Below are 14551 nucleotides of genomic sequence, written 5' to 3' on the forward strand. Positions count from 1 at the left end.
TGACCTATTTCATCTCATTATGGAGAACTACAGTTCCCATCAGCAGTCATGAACTAAGTAGCTAACAAGGCAGCCAGGCTTTCTATTGTACAGAGACTCTAACTGGAAAGTACCTGACTGCCAATGTCATTTAAGGATAGAAAATAACCTGGTTCTGTGCCAGGGTTAAGTGTTCCCTGACTGCTGAAATAAGAAATGTGTTACGTAATATGAAAATTGTTGAGTGCACTGTTTACTTTTTCAGTGTGGCTACAAAACATCAACACATACCTCATGCAAACCTTCATGGAGTGTTGTGGCTCTCGCTGCAAGTGACATTATACAATGTTTATATCTTCTGTCTTCATTAAAGGTTTTTTAAGTTAACTTTTCCATATCCCCCTAACCCTGTGCCATATCCTCTTTCTGTCCACCTTCAATTCTACATCCTTCAGCCTCAAACTTCAGATCGAATGCTCACTATGTTGCCACTGGCCTGCATCTTCCAGTCAACAGCGATGCTGTGTACATGACAGGACCGTGTTCATTGTAACTGCTGGTGAAAAATTTTCCCAATGCAATGCTATTGTCCATTTCTTTTGGGGTCCCCTAAACCTGGCTGCAGTAGAATTGCATGTTGCAACATCTGGGAAAGCCCAGTTGATTGCAATAGAGTTAGTGAGAAATGTGAAGATATGCCCCACTTTTGGCAGCAGAAAATGCAAATTCACAGACATTTAAAGGTATAGACTTTAAATGAATAAGGTGAGTGAATATGTATTTGATTGGAGATCGTTGGATTGGATTGGAATGGGGTTGATCAAGTGGAAGATTTTCCATGTTCTCTGCAGCTTGCAGCACATTATCAATGAGGACGAGCACCCCGCCAAGACCTTCCCTACGCCTCCACTTCTCACCTTTAAACAACCTTTAAACAGATCATTGTTCGCAGCAAACTGCCCGTTCTTCAGGAAAACATGGACCATAACACAGTACAACCCTGTCATGGCAACCACTGCAAGACATGTCAGAGTGTCGACATGGATACCACTAGTACATGGGGACACCACCCATCATGTATGTGGCAGATACTCATATGACTCAGCCAACGTTGTCTATTTCGTATGCCGGAGGCAAGGATGCCCCGAGGCATGGTACAGTGGTGAGACTAAGTAGAAGCTAGGACAATGAATGAATGGACACCCTGCAACAATCACCACACAGGGACGTTCCCTCCAATCAGGGAACACTTCAGCGGTCAGGGACATTCAACCTCGGATCTTCGGGTGACCATCCTCCAAGGCAGACTTCGGGGTACGCAACAATGCAGAGTGGCCAAGCAAAGGCTGATAGCCAAGTTTAGAACCCATGAGGATGGCCTCAAACGGGACCTTGGGTTTATGTCACACTACAGGTGGCCCCACTGCACTATACACTCTCTCATACACGCACATGCTCTTACATACTCTCACAATCACACAGGCCCTCTCTCATACACACACACTCTCCTCATACACATATACATGCACACCCTACACACTCACCCACGCACACATCCTCTCACACACCTCACAGGCTTATACTCCATCACACTCTCACACACTTTACCAAGCATGCACACATGCAAACACACTCTCTGTCTTTCTCTCATTCATGTACACAAACAAGTCGATTTAGTGAATTTGCATTTGCAGAATTATATTTGCAGACACATTCTATTTTGCTCAAAAAGCACACAACCTGCAGACTATAACTCCACAGCTACCTGATGAAGGAGCAGCGGTCTGAAAGCTAGTACTTCCAAATAAACCAGCTGGACTATAAACCTGATGTTATGTGATTTATAACATTGTCACCCCAGCCCAAAACCAGTTCCTCCACATCATGGCCTTCATCAGTGAATGATTCACACAGAAATTTACACCAATTTATCCTCTTATCACTGCACCCCTCCCAACTGCAATGTGAGAGTGGGCAAAAAGTCTTGGAGATGAATTTAATGAGGAAAATGAGAGATCATGAACTTTGGTAGGAAGAATCAGAATGCAGACTATTATTTAAATGATTTGGAATTGCAACTTTTTTTTTAAAAAGTGCAGTGCAGAGGGATCCAGATATTCCTGTATGTGAAACTCAACATTAGCAAGTAAGGGTAGCAAGTAACTCAAAAAGCAAATGGCATTTTGGCCTGTAATGCTAGGAGGTTGAGTTTCAAAGTTGGGAGGTCTTGTTACAACTATATTTGGTGAGGCCACACCTGAAATATCCGTGTACAGATTTTGTCCCCTTGTTTAAGAAAGGACGTACTGACAATGGAGACAATTCAAAAAATTCATATAGCTGATTCCTATAATGAAGGAGTTGATTTATCAAGAATGTCTAAACAAGTTAAGCTTACATTCATTGGTGTTTATGAAGTTGAGTGGTGGTCTTAATGAAATAAATAAGATTGTGAGGAGTTGACAGGATAAATGTTGAGAAGATGGTTCCACTACTGGAGTCATTTTGAATGAAAAGACATGATTACAGAATAATAGACTTTTATTTAAAACTGAGGTGCAAAGAAATTTCTTCTCCCAGAGAGTAGTGAATGACTGGAAGTCAAAGTATTGTGGAGGCTGGATCACTACCTTCTCTTTAAATAAAATTTAAATACATTTTTGAAATACCAAAGAGCTGAGGGCTATAATGGCACAGAGGAGACTTGCACTAGTTCAGCCATGATCTTGGGGAATAGTGAGACACACTTGAGGGTCCAAAATGCTCTTTTTTTTAATGTTTCCTCCTCAACATAACCTTTCTATAGACCTTTGTTTTCCTTATTCCTTAATTACTTTGCTAATCCTCTTCCCACCCAATCCCTGATTCAGTCACCTTCAACCTAGCAACTGAACAATTCCTAGTCAACCTTTCTGACATTTTTTAAAATTCGTTCATGGGATGGGGCATCACTGGCTAGGGAATCATTCATTGTCCATCTCCTAGTGCCGAGAGGACAGTTAAGAGTCAATCACATTGTAGCCAGACCAGGTAAGAATGGCGGTTTCCTACCTTAAAGGACATTAGTGAACCAGATGGATTTTTCCTTACATTCAGCAATGGTTTCATGCTCCTCATTAGACTCTTAATTCCAGATATTGATTAAATTCAAATTCCACCATCTGCCATGGCAGGATTCACACTCTGGTACCCTGAACATTGCCTGGGTCTCTGGATTAACAATGCAGCAATAATATCACTAGGCCCTTCTGGTGGCGCTTGTCAGTATTCTGGTCTTCAGTGTATCTTGGCCCTATGTCACAGACAGTTGGTTCCTCTCCTGCTGCTTCGGAAGCAGCACTGAATGTACTTAAACCATCTTTTCTCCCTGACATTAACCGCAAATGTGAAGCAGGCAAATTACTCGTTCTTTGTGCTTTAGAATGTGTGCAGATGGATAAAAAATAGGTTTCTCCCACTTGCCATTAGAAAGCAAAATTTGCTTTCAATCTTCTACCAATTTAATTTCCAATTTTCATCCTGCTTTCAGGAAGTTAACATTCTGCCTGAAATTAGTGAACCAAATGGAGTTTTCCTGACAATCGACAACTGATTCATGGTCATCATTAGACTCTTAATTCCAGATTTTTATTGAATTCAGATTCTGCCATCGGCTAAGGCAGGATTCACACCCGGGTCCCCAGAACATTATCTGGGTCACTGGATTAACAGTCCATCAATAATAGCACTATGCTGTCGACTCCCCCTAGTGCTTCATGCAACCGAATTGTTCAAGTGCTTTCAGTGTTTCTCCACCTGCATTGGGATTGTCATTGCACATCCTTTTCAATTAATACCCCACCTTTTCTTTCCTTGATACCTACCCATGTTATTCTAACCATTTGATTTGTCTCGAGCACCATCTTATTTTTGATTATGCGTAATTATCTCTCTGCCTTGATTAATCAGTTCATAGGTCAACCCTTCACTTGTTATTCAGTTATTGACACTTTACTCACACCATTTGACACTTCTGATCACCTGCAAAGACTTGTTATTCAGTCTGTCGACACTCCATTCACACTACAGTGGGCTCTGATATAACGCGATAGTTCTGTTTTCGTGCGACCTTGAGTTTTAAGAAAATCATGCAATAGCCGCGCCATTTAAACTAATGGGGCTGGAATCATGTTATAGCCAATACAGGTAAGCAAAGTGCGTGTTATACAAATAATGGTTGAAGTTATTCAAAAGCGTTAAAGCCATTTTGCATTGAGGAAACGTGGTTATGGCAGAACAGACTGTATTTGTACTTATCTGTTAACACTCTTAATTGCCTGGAATTATCTTGCCATTATCTCTCAACTTGTATATTCTGTGCCTGTGCGCTTCCCTCCACTTTACCTGATGACAGAGCAGCATTTCAAACACTGGTGATTTTAAATAAACCTGTTGGATTGTAACCTGATGTCATGTGACTTTTGGTTTTGTTCACTCCAGCCACCATCGGTACCTCCACATCATGGTTTTCCTTTCCTTGTCATCAATGTCAGTTTCCAAGTATGCTTTTAACATTGAACTGCCCTTGTGAGGTTCTCAGGGATATGTTGACCAATGGTTTCCTGTCCTAATTCCATCATATTATCTTTGTAGATCAAACTTCTTTGGATTCCTTCATTTCATCATCTAAACCAACATCATGAGAGTCACCTTCCATGTTAACCAACAGTGCCCAATTCAGTTCCTTTCAGGGCTTCCCTAGATCCCAGAACAATCTATATTACATCAGGCTATCAAAAGCAGCACATTTCCTGGTTCTGCATATAGGACCTGAGAGACATGGTCATGGATGTTGGAATTTTCATTACAGGGTCAACGTTGAGCCTAGCAACATTGAAAGAGTGCAGAGGCTACCAAGTATATGGTGTGGGAATCTGTACAGAAGATCTGCCTTTGTGCTCGAGTATTGTATTTTTAAAAAGATAATAAAACAAAATACAGCTCTTAACACTCACAGCCACTATACCCATTGCATCCTTCATGCAAATCGTGTCACATTTGCTTCAATACCTCATAGTCTCTACGTAGACCTATGCCTCTCCAGCCACTCCAAAATCCTCTTACACTCTATTCTAAACATCATGTCAACATAGTACACCAACCCATTTCCCCTCCACCATTACTTGTTGATCTTACGTTGATCATGGGCAGACCACAGGAGACATGGAAAGATGAAATGAAATAACAACCTAAGTGTCTTTTGATGGGTTCACTATGTTAAAAATACTCCCACTCATAAAACAAATTCACAACATTTAACTTCCTTCAACTAGGTAATCTCTTATAACCACAACATTTCATTGAAGTGCACAATTGCTTATAAAAACATGCATTAGTCTTTGTGATCCCACTTCAATGAGTCTATAACCACTTAAAACTGTTAATCAGTTTTGTGAAATTGAAGATTTGTGAATCTTCAATTGTGAAATGACCGCTATACTGCAATAATAATAGAAGATTGTGAATTCAGTCATGCAGGACTAATTCAGTAATGGTAGCTCTCAAGAATAGAGTGAAATAACCAGAATGTTTTCAATGCTTCATACATTTTTGTTCAAGGATTTGACTGTCAGGAGTTTTAAATACTTTGACAACTTGACATTTTTTCTTTCGTGCTTTTGACAAGTCTGTTCCCTGTTCCTAAACCTGGGCCTATTGGGTCTAATCTGGTCACATCATGCCTAGATTACCAAAAGCAGTTGTGACCGGAGATGGCTGGTGGTTTGTATGGATAGCTGTCTTCATGAAATATAAATGTACAAAATACAACCTTGTCCCATACCGAACCCTTGCAAAACAATAGGTCCATGTTTCCATGGGGACCTCTAAGACAACAAGACATAGGAGTAGTCATTGGCCAATCAGCCCATTGAGTCAGTTCTGCCATTCAATGAGATCATGGATGAGCTGATAATCTTCAACTCCAATTTCCTGCCTTTTCCCCATAATCCTCGGTTCTCTTACTGATTGAAAATCTCTTGAGATCAACCTTGAATACAACAAATGATCCAATAAAGAATTTCATAGATTCAATACACTTTGAGAAGAAATTCCTCCTCATCTTTTCTTACATGAGAACATTTTATTCTTAGAATATGCTGTTCAGTCCTAGGATCACCCAAAAAGGGCAACAAGCTGTGTCTTTATCTACCCTGGCAGGTTTCTCAGAAACTTGTGTGTTTCAATAAGGTTGCCTCTCATTCTTCTAAACTGCAATGAGTACAGGTCCAACCTACTCAGTTAACCCATACCTTGAAATCTTCTCTGGATTGCCTGCAAAGCCAGCATACCTTTCCTTAGATAAGGAATTTAAAAGTGTTCAGAGTTGATTTTTGGACTCCTGCACCTTTTTTGGAATGAAACTTTTATTATTGTAAAGATCTCAAACCTACTATAAACCAAATCAACCGCCGATGTTTCCGCCACCTCCAAACATATCCCAGCACCAGGAATATATTTCCCTCCCCACTCCTTTCCACCTTCCGCAAAGACGGTTTCCTCCGTGACTACCTGGTCAGGTCCACGCCCCCCAACAACCCACCCTCCCATCCTGGCACCTTCCCCTGTCACTGCAGGAATTGCAAAACCTGCGCCCAGACCTCCTCCCTCACCTCTATCCAAGGCCCTAAAGGAGCCTTCCACATCCTTCAAAGTTTTACCTGCACATCCATCAATATCATTTATTGTATCCATTGCTCCCGATGCGGTCTCCTCTACACTGGGGAGACTGGACGCCTCCTAGCAGAGTGCTTTAGGGAACATCTCCGGGACACCCGCATCAATCAACCACATCACCCTGTGGCCCAACATTTCAACTCCCCTTCCCACTCTGCCGCGGACATGGAGGTCCTGGGCCTCCTTCACCGCCGCTCCCTCACCATCAGACGCCTGGAGGAAGAATGCCTCATCTTCCGCCTCGGAACACTTCAACCCCAGGGCATCAGTGTGGACTCCAATAGTTTCCTCATTTCCCCTTCCCCCACCTCACCCCAGTTCCAAACTTCCAGCTCAGCACTGTCCCCATGACTTGTCCTACCTGCCTATCTTCTTTTCCACCTATCCACTCCACCCTCCCCCCCCGACCTATCACCTTCATCCCCTCCCCCACTCACCTATTGTACTCTATGCTACTTCCCCCCACCCCCACCCTCCCCTCACGTATTGCCCGAAACGTCGATTTTACTGCTCCTCAGATGCTGCCTGAACTGCTGTGCTCTTCCAGCACCACTAATCTAGAAAATGGTGTCAGGATGTGGCTGTTCTAGAACTGCATGTAGTTGAAAAATGAAAAATTGAAGCTGTAGCTTTTGGTCCATCCCATATTTTCTGATTGATTCCATCCTTCTGCTGTGCTATTTGCTGAGGCTGAATTAGAGGGTAGACGGTCATTCTTAACTCAGAGCTGAAGTTCAAGCCCCATACCCATCCATTATCAAAAATATTTTCACGCTTGAAGCCAATTTCAACAAGAAGTTGTAGTTGTTATAAAATACTTTTAGTAACAACAGTGTTTTACAGGAAATGTTATAAAAATAACATGAGTATTTATTGCATGGTACTAGACTTTGAATTCTGTTTTTGCAGAATGAAGTAGACTTATTGAGCAATTCTTTTATTTAATGGTCTGTTCTTATTTTACAGAATGTGCAAGTGAAACTGATCCAGTAACTGTATTGATAGCTGTAGTTGGTAGTATTTTGACAGTGGGCATTGTTTTGCTTGCCATTTGGAAACTGATTGTCACTATTCATGATAGAAGAGAGTTTGCCAGATTTCAAAATGAAAGGTCCAGAGCCCGATATGAGATGGTAAGATTTTTAAGTTATGTATCAATATTCGAGAATTGCTATAAGAATTATTGAGCTAATGATGTATTGGCAGGTAACCAATGACTTTTGAACACATGTCAGAGTCCTACAATATTTCTGCAATACCTATGAGTTTAAAATTAATTGATGTCTTATTTCCTTTTTTAATCATCAGATTCTTTCAGTCTCCTCAGCTAGATCTTTCTTTACTGGAAACTAGACAATAAACATTTCTCCAAATGTAAAAACTCTGTAAAAAGATATTTGCAGATTTTGACATGTGTCAGGATATGATCAAAACTGATGTTACTGTTAGACAAGTCAGCTTCCAGAATGAAATCTGCTTTGTAGACCATATATTGTTCTTTTTTTTTCCAAATTAACATGATAGCCTTTCTCTGAAACATAGCACACCAGGTCGAAGATTTGATTTTAACCATTAATACCTAAAGGTTCGTAGCTCCTTGAAAGTGGAGTCGAAAGTACATAGGATAGTGAAGAGGATGTTTGGTATGCTTTCTTTTATTGGTCAGAGTATTGAATATAGGAGTTGTGAGATCATGTTATGGCTGTACAGGACATTGGTTAGGCCACTGTTGGAATATTGCATGCAATTCTGATCTCCTTCCTATCGGAAAGATGTTGTGAAAGGGTTCAGAAAAGACTTACAAGGATGTTGCCAGGGTTGGAGGATTTGAGCTTTAGGGAGAGGCTGAACAGGCTAGGGCTGTTTTCCCTGGAGCGTCAGAGGCTGGAGGGTGACCTTATAGAAGTTTACAAAATTATGTGGTGTATGGATAGGATAAATAGACAAAATCTTTTCCCTGGGGTGGGGGAGTCCAGAACTAGAGGGCATAGGTTTAGGGTGAGGGGGGAAAAGATATAAAGGAGACCTAAGGGGCAACATTTTCATGCAGAGGGTGGTACATGTATGGGATGAGCTGCCAGAGGAAGTGGTGAAGGCTGGTACAATTGCAACATTTAAAAAGCATTTGGATGTGTATATGAATAGGAAGGGTTTGGAGGGATATGGGCCGGGTGCTGGCAGGTGGGACTTGATTGGGTTGGGATATCTGGTTGGCATGGACAGGTTGGACCGAAGGGTCTGTTTCCATGCTGTACATCTCTATGAATCTATAAAAGACAAAATTGTTTGCCTAACCCCAACAATGTTACTCAGATTCTTTTCTGTATCACATTTAGCAATTTCTACATCAAACATAGTACTTTTGTAAGATACAATCTGCTTTGTGTTCAGTCTGCTACTGACTTGCTCAACTGCTGATTTTTTTTTGTGAGAGAATGGGCTTGGTCTTCAAATTTTGTCCAAAGCTGACTGTCTGGAGGCCTCTGCCATCTTCAGATTGCACTTAACACAGTGAGTTAGAGGTCACAAAAGAGACTGTGAGGTGCTCAAATGAGCTGGTAGAAGAATGAAGTATTTTTGTGAATTTAGGAGACGCTCATCTAAACCATAAAATTAAACACATCTTTGGCCTTTGAATTAGTGGTTGGGCAATAATTGGAACAATGCTAAATTCACTCGTGCAAGTTCTATCTTATTTGGTTGGTCAGTGGTTTTGGTGGGGACAAAAAAAACTGCATAAGATTCAACTTTTAAGTTCCCTTTGTTAACTCTCACTTTGTTTTCCCTTTCAGGCAACCAATCCACTGTACAGACAACCCATAACCACACATACTGTGGAGATTCTTTCAAAAATGCAAAACATATCTTACAATGGTATAGTTGACTGAAAATGGGGAGTAGGACTGCAGTGATAACTGTGCCATCAATTTGTACCTAACTGGGATTTTGTTCCTGAATTTGGCAACTGGAAATTCTGCCATTCGTCCTTCGTTGGCAAGGTTGAAATTAACTGCATTCTGCACAGAAGACAACTCGGTACTAGGCATCTGCCTGAATTAGACAAAATATCTTAGAATGTGTGCTTTGGACTATTGACTATTATTCTTGGACAAGAAAATATTTCATTAGATTTATTGCCTAGATATGGGATGATGGAAATAAAAATTGCAACTTTTTTGGCACAGGTAAACTTTTCAAGAAAGCTTGTTTTGATATGACAAAAAATATAAAGCTTGGGACTTTTAAGGCTTTTTTAAATAACAAAGTTGGTTACATTAAATCTGTGACAAATGTTTTTAGCGTAACAAAAACTAACAAGTAGTTAATATGAGCACAATACTTCTGAATTGAGCAGAAATTTGCATTTTCTACTTATATCTGCTTAGCAGAAATAAAACCATATGGTAACATTACTTTGATTGTAGAAATATTGGGATAGTCTTGACTGATTCCACCAGCTGAAAACAGTATGGTAACACTCTAAAATAACAGGATAATGCTTCCTGCCTTGTTACTATTTCCAATCTGATTGGTGCCAAGTTCAGACAGATGAATCGTGTGTCAGGCTGTAGACCATTTTATGAGGCATGGGTTCAGTGTTGTACCACGATTGTTATTTTAGTATTGCATTTGTAAACGCCACCCAGTATCGAGTGGCAGTCCAACTTGAGTGAAACTATGTGTAAATAACTTTAAATTTGACATTGTGGAGCTGTAAGGAACAGGAATGCTCCTCACTTGGGTCAGCATAAAGGGACTGGCCCCCTGCCACATGTGGTTTTCTTCCATTTAAACTGCCTCCCTGCTCTTTTCAGGGCTAGATTGAATTTGCATTGATGGCCATCAGACTGCCCAATTTTGCTGTGGCCTAGAGTGACTGGGCTGCCACAGAGTATTCATTTTTGCTTGCTGCTTTCGGGCCCTGTGATAATGAATAGGTAAAAAACAAGGACTGCAGATGCTGGAAACAGAACCCCTCTGGTGCTCACCTTCCACCCAGCAACCTTCGCATAAACCACATCATCCGACAACATTTCCGCCACCTCCAAACGGGCCCCACCACCAGGAATATATTTCCCTCTTCACCAATTTCTGCTTTCGCAAAGACCGTTCCCTCCATGACTACCTAGTCAGGTCCACGCCCCCCAACAACCCACCCTCCCTTCCTGGCACCCTCCCCTGCCACTGCAGAAATTGCAAAACCTGCACCCACACCTCCTCCCTCACCTCCATCCATGGCCCCAAAGGAGCCTTCCACATCCATCAAAGTTTCACCTGCACATCCACCAATATAATTTATTGTATCCATTGCTCCCAATGCAGTTTACTCTACTTGGGGAGACTGGACGCCTCCTAGCAGAGCGCTTTAGGGAACATCTCCGGTACACCTGCACCAATCGACCCCACCGCCCTGTGGCCCAACATTTCAATTCCCCCTCCCACTCTGCTGAAGACATGCAGGTCCTGGGCCTCCTCCACCGCCGCTCCCTCACCACCCCACGCCTGGAGGAAGAACGCTTCATCTTCCGCCTCAGAACACTTCAACCCCATGACATCAATGTGGATTTCATCAGTTTCCTCATTTCCCCTTCCCCCTCCTCACCCCAGCTCCAGCCTTCCAGCTCAGCACCGTCCCCATGACCTGTCCTACCTGCCTATCTTCCTTTCCACCTATCCACTCCACCCTTCTTTCTGACCTATCACCTTCATCCCCACCCCCACTCACCCATTGTACTCTTTGCTAACTTCCCTCACCCTCCTCTCTGACCTATCACCTCCATCCCCACCCCCATTCACCTACTGTACTCTATGCTACTTTCTCCCCACCCCCACCCCCCCTTCTCATTTATCTCTCCACTCTGCAGGCATCCTGCCTCTATTCCTGACGAAGGGCTTTTGCCCGCAACATCTATTTTCCTGCCCCTCGGATGCTGCCTGACCTGATGTGCTTTTCCAGCAGCACTCTAATCTAGTCTGTGATAATGAAGCCTATCCCTCAAAATGGACTATACCTCCTTGGAAGTATCCTACGCAACTGGCAGCCCAAGCCTCCACATTGTAATAGTTTACCTCACTGTGCCACAGCTATTGTTTCCTGATTGGCTATACTAGGCTACTGATGCAAAATATCAATGTTATATAATTTTATACTAGTTAAAGAGTTTGTAGAGTTTTATTCATTGAAGCCCTGATGAGACTTGTGAAAGGTGACTGTGTCTACATTCTGGCATTAATGCTTGTTATTTTGTTTGATTCTTTTATGCATGAAGAATAGCATGGATAGCACTGTGCTATTAAAGGTCTCTGGAACAGATTTCATTTCGGTGACATGAACTGCCTTGTACTTTCTAAAATGTTAATGTAGTCCAGTTATGCAGCATCTTTACTTGGAAAACCATGTTAACACAGAAAATAGCACTTTCAAAAATTATTTCAGTTAATCAACTTGACATCAGTAATACAATATGATAGTCCAAATTTCTTTTTGCTTACAGTCCTACAGTTTCTCCTTATGTACTTTCTATAAACCTTTGCTGTTCATTGGTTTCAACAATTCAACTTTGGTGTCATATTCTGGTTGTCTTACCATTCATGTGGCATGAATCAATATGTTTTGTTTTAAAAAACTTTCTTGGGTATAGAAGTGCCAATCCTCATTAACAAAAGATGCCCAAGAAATGAATTGGTGCCTTGAGTTAACATATACCCCCTGAGAATTGTGGTCGTTGTTAAATATAGCCAGTATTACATATTATTTAGCAGGGTATTTGGTTCCTGTTGATTTTGAAGTACCATATCCTCTCTGACTGCCAGTGATTTAATACACAACTCATGTAAATTAATGGCAAAGAACTTCAAAAAATTGGATCAAGTAAAATTGTAAGTGCCTTCCTCCAACTGACTTAAATAAATGAAGCATCCCTTTCTAAGATTATAATTAGTATTTTGTAAACATGATAAAGTTAAAAGATAAATTAGTTAACTCGTATTTTAAAAATAAATTTATGAATAGGAGTATGAATTTTTTTCTGTATTTGTGCCCATGGGAGACTACCTCATCACTGCTAGCACACACTATCTGAAGTTTTATCTGAATCTGACATATTTTGTGAGTGCTATGAATTTGGAAAATCTATTTGATGGAATCAAGCGCAAAAAACTATGCTAAATCTACACAAATACTTGGTTAGGCTACAGTTAGAATGTTACATTAACGTTCAAGATTGTACTTTGGGAAGAATGACAGTTCAAGCAAAATAATTTTAAAAACTTGAGACATGATACACTGATTGAGGAATCAGTGTTCAAATTATGAGAGGATTAGTAAGATATAGGATAAAGACATTTTCAGTAGTAATTCAGTAACTGGAGGGTATACCTTTGGAATTGGCATGGAAGAACAAAGGGACAGTTGAGAGACTTTTACACAGGGAGTTGTTTGAATGTAGTTTAACCTACTAGATACTAGGTGAATGAAGAGTACATTATAAGATGTATGATTCTGGACCAGACTGCCAAATTTATGTTACGATGAGACTTGCATTCAGTAATTTTCAATGCAGAAAAAGAGTGAGATCCCAGGTACTTAGAGAATAAAGCCCCAAGGTTCCATGGTTTTGAAGACCCAATAATGAGTGTTGCTATACAAAAAGAAACAGTAAGCAACCTATAATATATGTAACTTAATATGTATACCTGAGGGGAATATGTGTAACAGACATGTTATGTTCAAACAACACACCGAGCATATCAAGTAGTAAATGCAATTTCTCAGCAACATGCTCCCAAATGTTAGTGACACTGAATTGCTAATTCTCCTTCAGATTTTCTGAGGGGTTAGTGTTGTTCTTGTTAAAGACTTAGCTTCAGAACTTCTTCATAAACTTTCTGTCCCAGACTGTTTCAAAATGGCTCACGTTCTGGTAGTTCACTCTCCCACCTGGGACAATGATTCTGGATATCTACTCTATCATTTAATCAGCAGCAAAATTTCAGTTTGTTCACAGGCAGCCAGCTTCATCAAGCTGGCTCTGCCCTTCTTTCTCCAAAGTTAAAAATCACACAACACCAGGTTATAGTCCAACAGGTTTAATTGGAAGCACTAGCTTTCAGAGCACTGCTCCTTCATCAGGTGGTTCTCCAAGCTTTGATCTTGCTCAGCTGCACAAAGCAAATCCTCTGTTCATTGGCTTCCTTCATCCTCACATTCAGCTGCACTGAACTATTAATAGCACATGGCTTATTCTGAATCCCACAGTTTCCAGAGTCTTCTCCTGAGCCATAAACCCAAAATGTAGTTGCACTCTTGTATCTCCTCTGACTTCTCCTGAATCTTGGTGGTTCAGAGCCTCTTATAGCAGCACCATTTCAGAATGAAGCCTCTTCTCCCTGCTTCTAAGAAACTGACTGACCAGCAGCCTGAAGGCAAAAAAAGCTGCTTCCTGACTACCTTGATCCAAATGACTAAATGGACAGTTCAGTGACATATTGAAAACCTCTCAATAACCCTCACTTTGTTCGTAATCAGAATTGAATGTAACTGCTATTTTAAAACATCAAATATCCCCACTCCTTGGAACTCTGTTGGCTGAATGCTACCATTTTCACAAGTTGCTGGCTTACACAGTATAAATTGCATACAACAAAGCAACATGCAATAAATGGACTGCAATAGTTCCAGAATGCAGCTCACCTTCTCAAAGACTGTTAAGGAGAGGAAGTAATTACCGGTCTTACCAGTGATGTTCAATTTCTACGAACAAGAAAAGATTATGAGTGAAAATGGTTTCCATCATAAAGAGAATTGAGTAGATATTTGGAAAGTAGGGAACATAAGATCATGTGTTTAGACAGCTGC

General features: G+C 41.0%; 1 protein-coding gene across 1 annotated transcript in view; it reads left to right on the forward strand.

Moving 5' to 3' along the window:
• The window catches only part of itgb5 (integrin, beta 5), a 126101-nt gene extending 113476 nt beyond the window's left edge, over positions 1 to 12625 (forward strand). The window contains exons 14-15 of the mRNA XM_060827167.1: positions 7660 to 7826; positions 9486 to 12625. Coding sequence (XP_060683150.1) covers positions 7660 to 7826; positions 9486 to 9581 — 263 coding nt within the window. The 3' untranslated portion in view covers positions 9582 to 12625. The remainder of the gene's footprint in view (positions 1 to 7659; positions 7827 to 9485) is intronic.
• The last annotated feature ends 1926 nt before the right edge of the window (positions 12626 to 14551 follow it).

This window comes from Hemiscyllium ocellatum, chromosome 7 (genome assembly GCF_020745735.1).
Source record: "Hemiscyllium ocellatum isolate sHemOce1 chromosome 7, sHemOce1.pat.X.cur, whole genome shotgun sequence".
NCBI classification, from domain to species: domain Eukaryota; kingdom Metazoa; phylum Chordata; class Chondrichthyes; order Orectolobiformes; family Hemiscylliidae; genus Hemiscyllium; species Hemiscyllium ocellatum.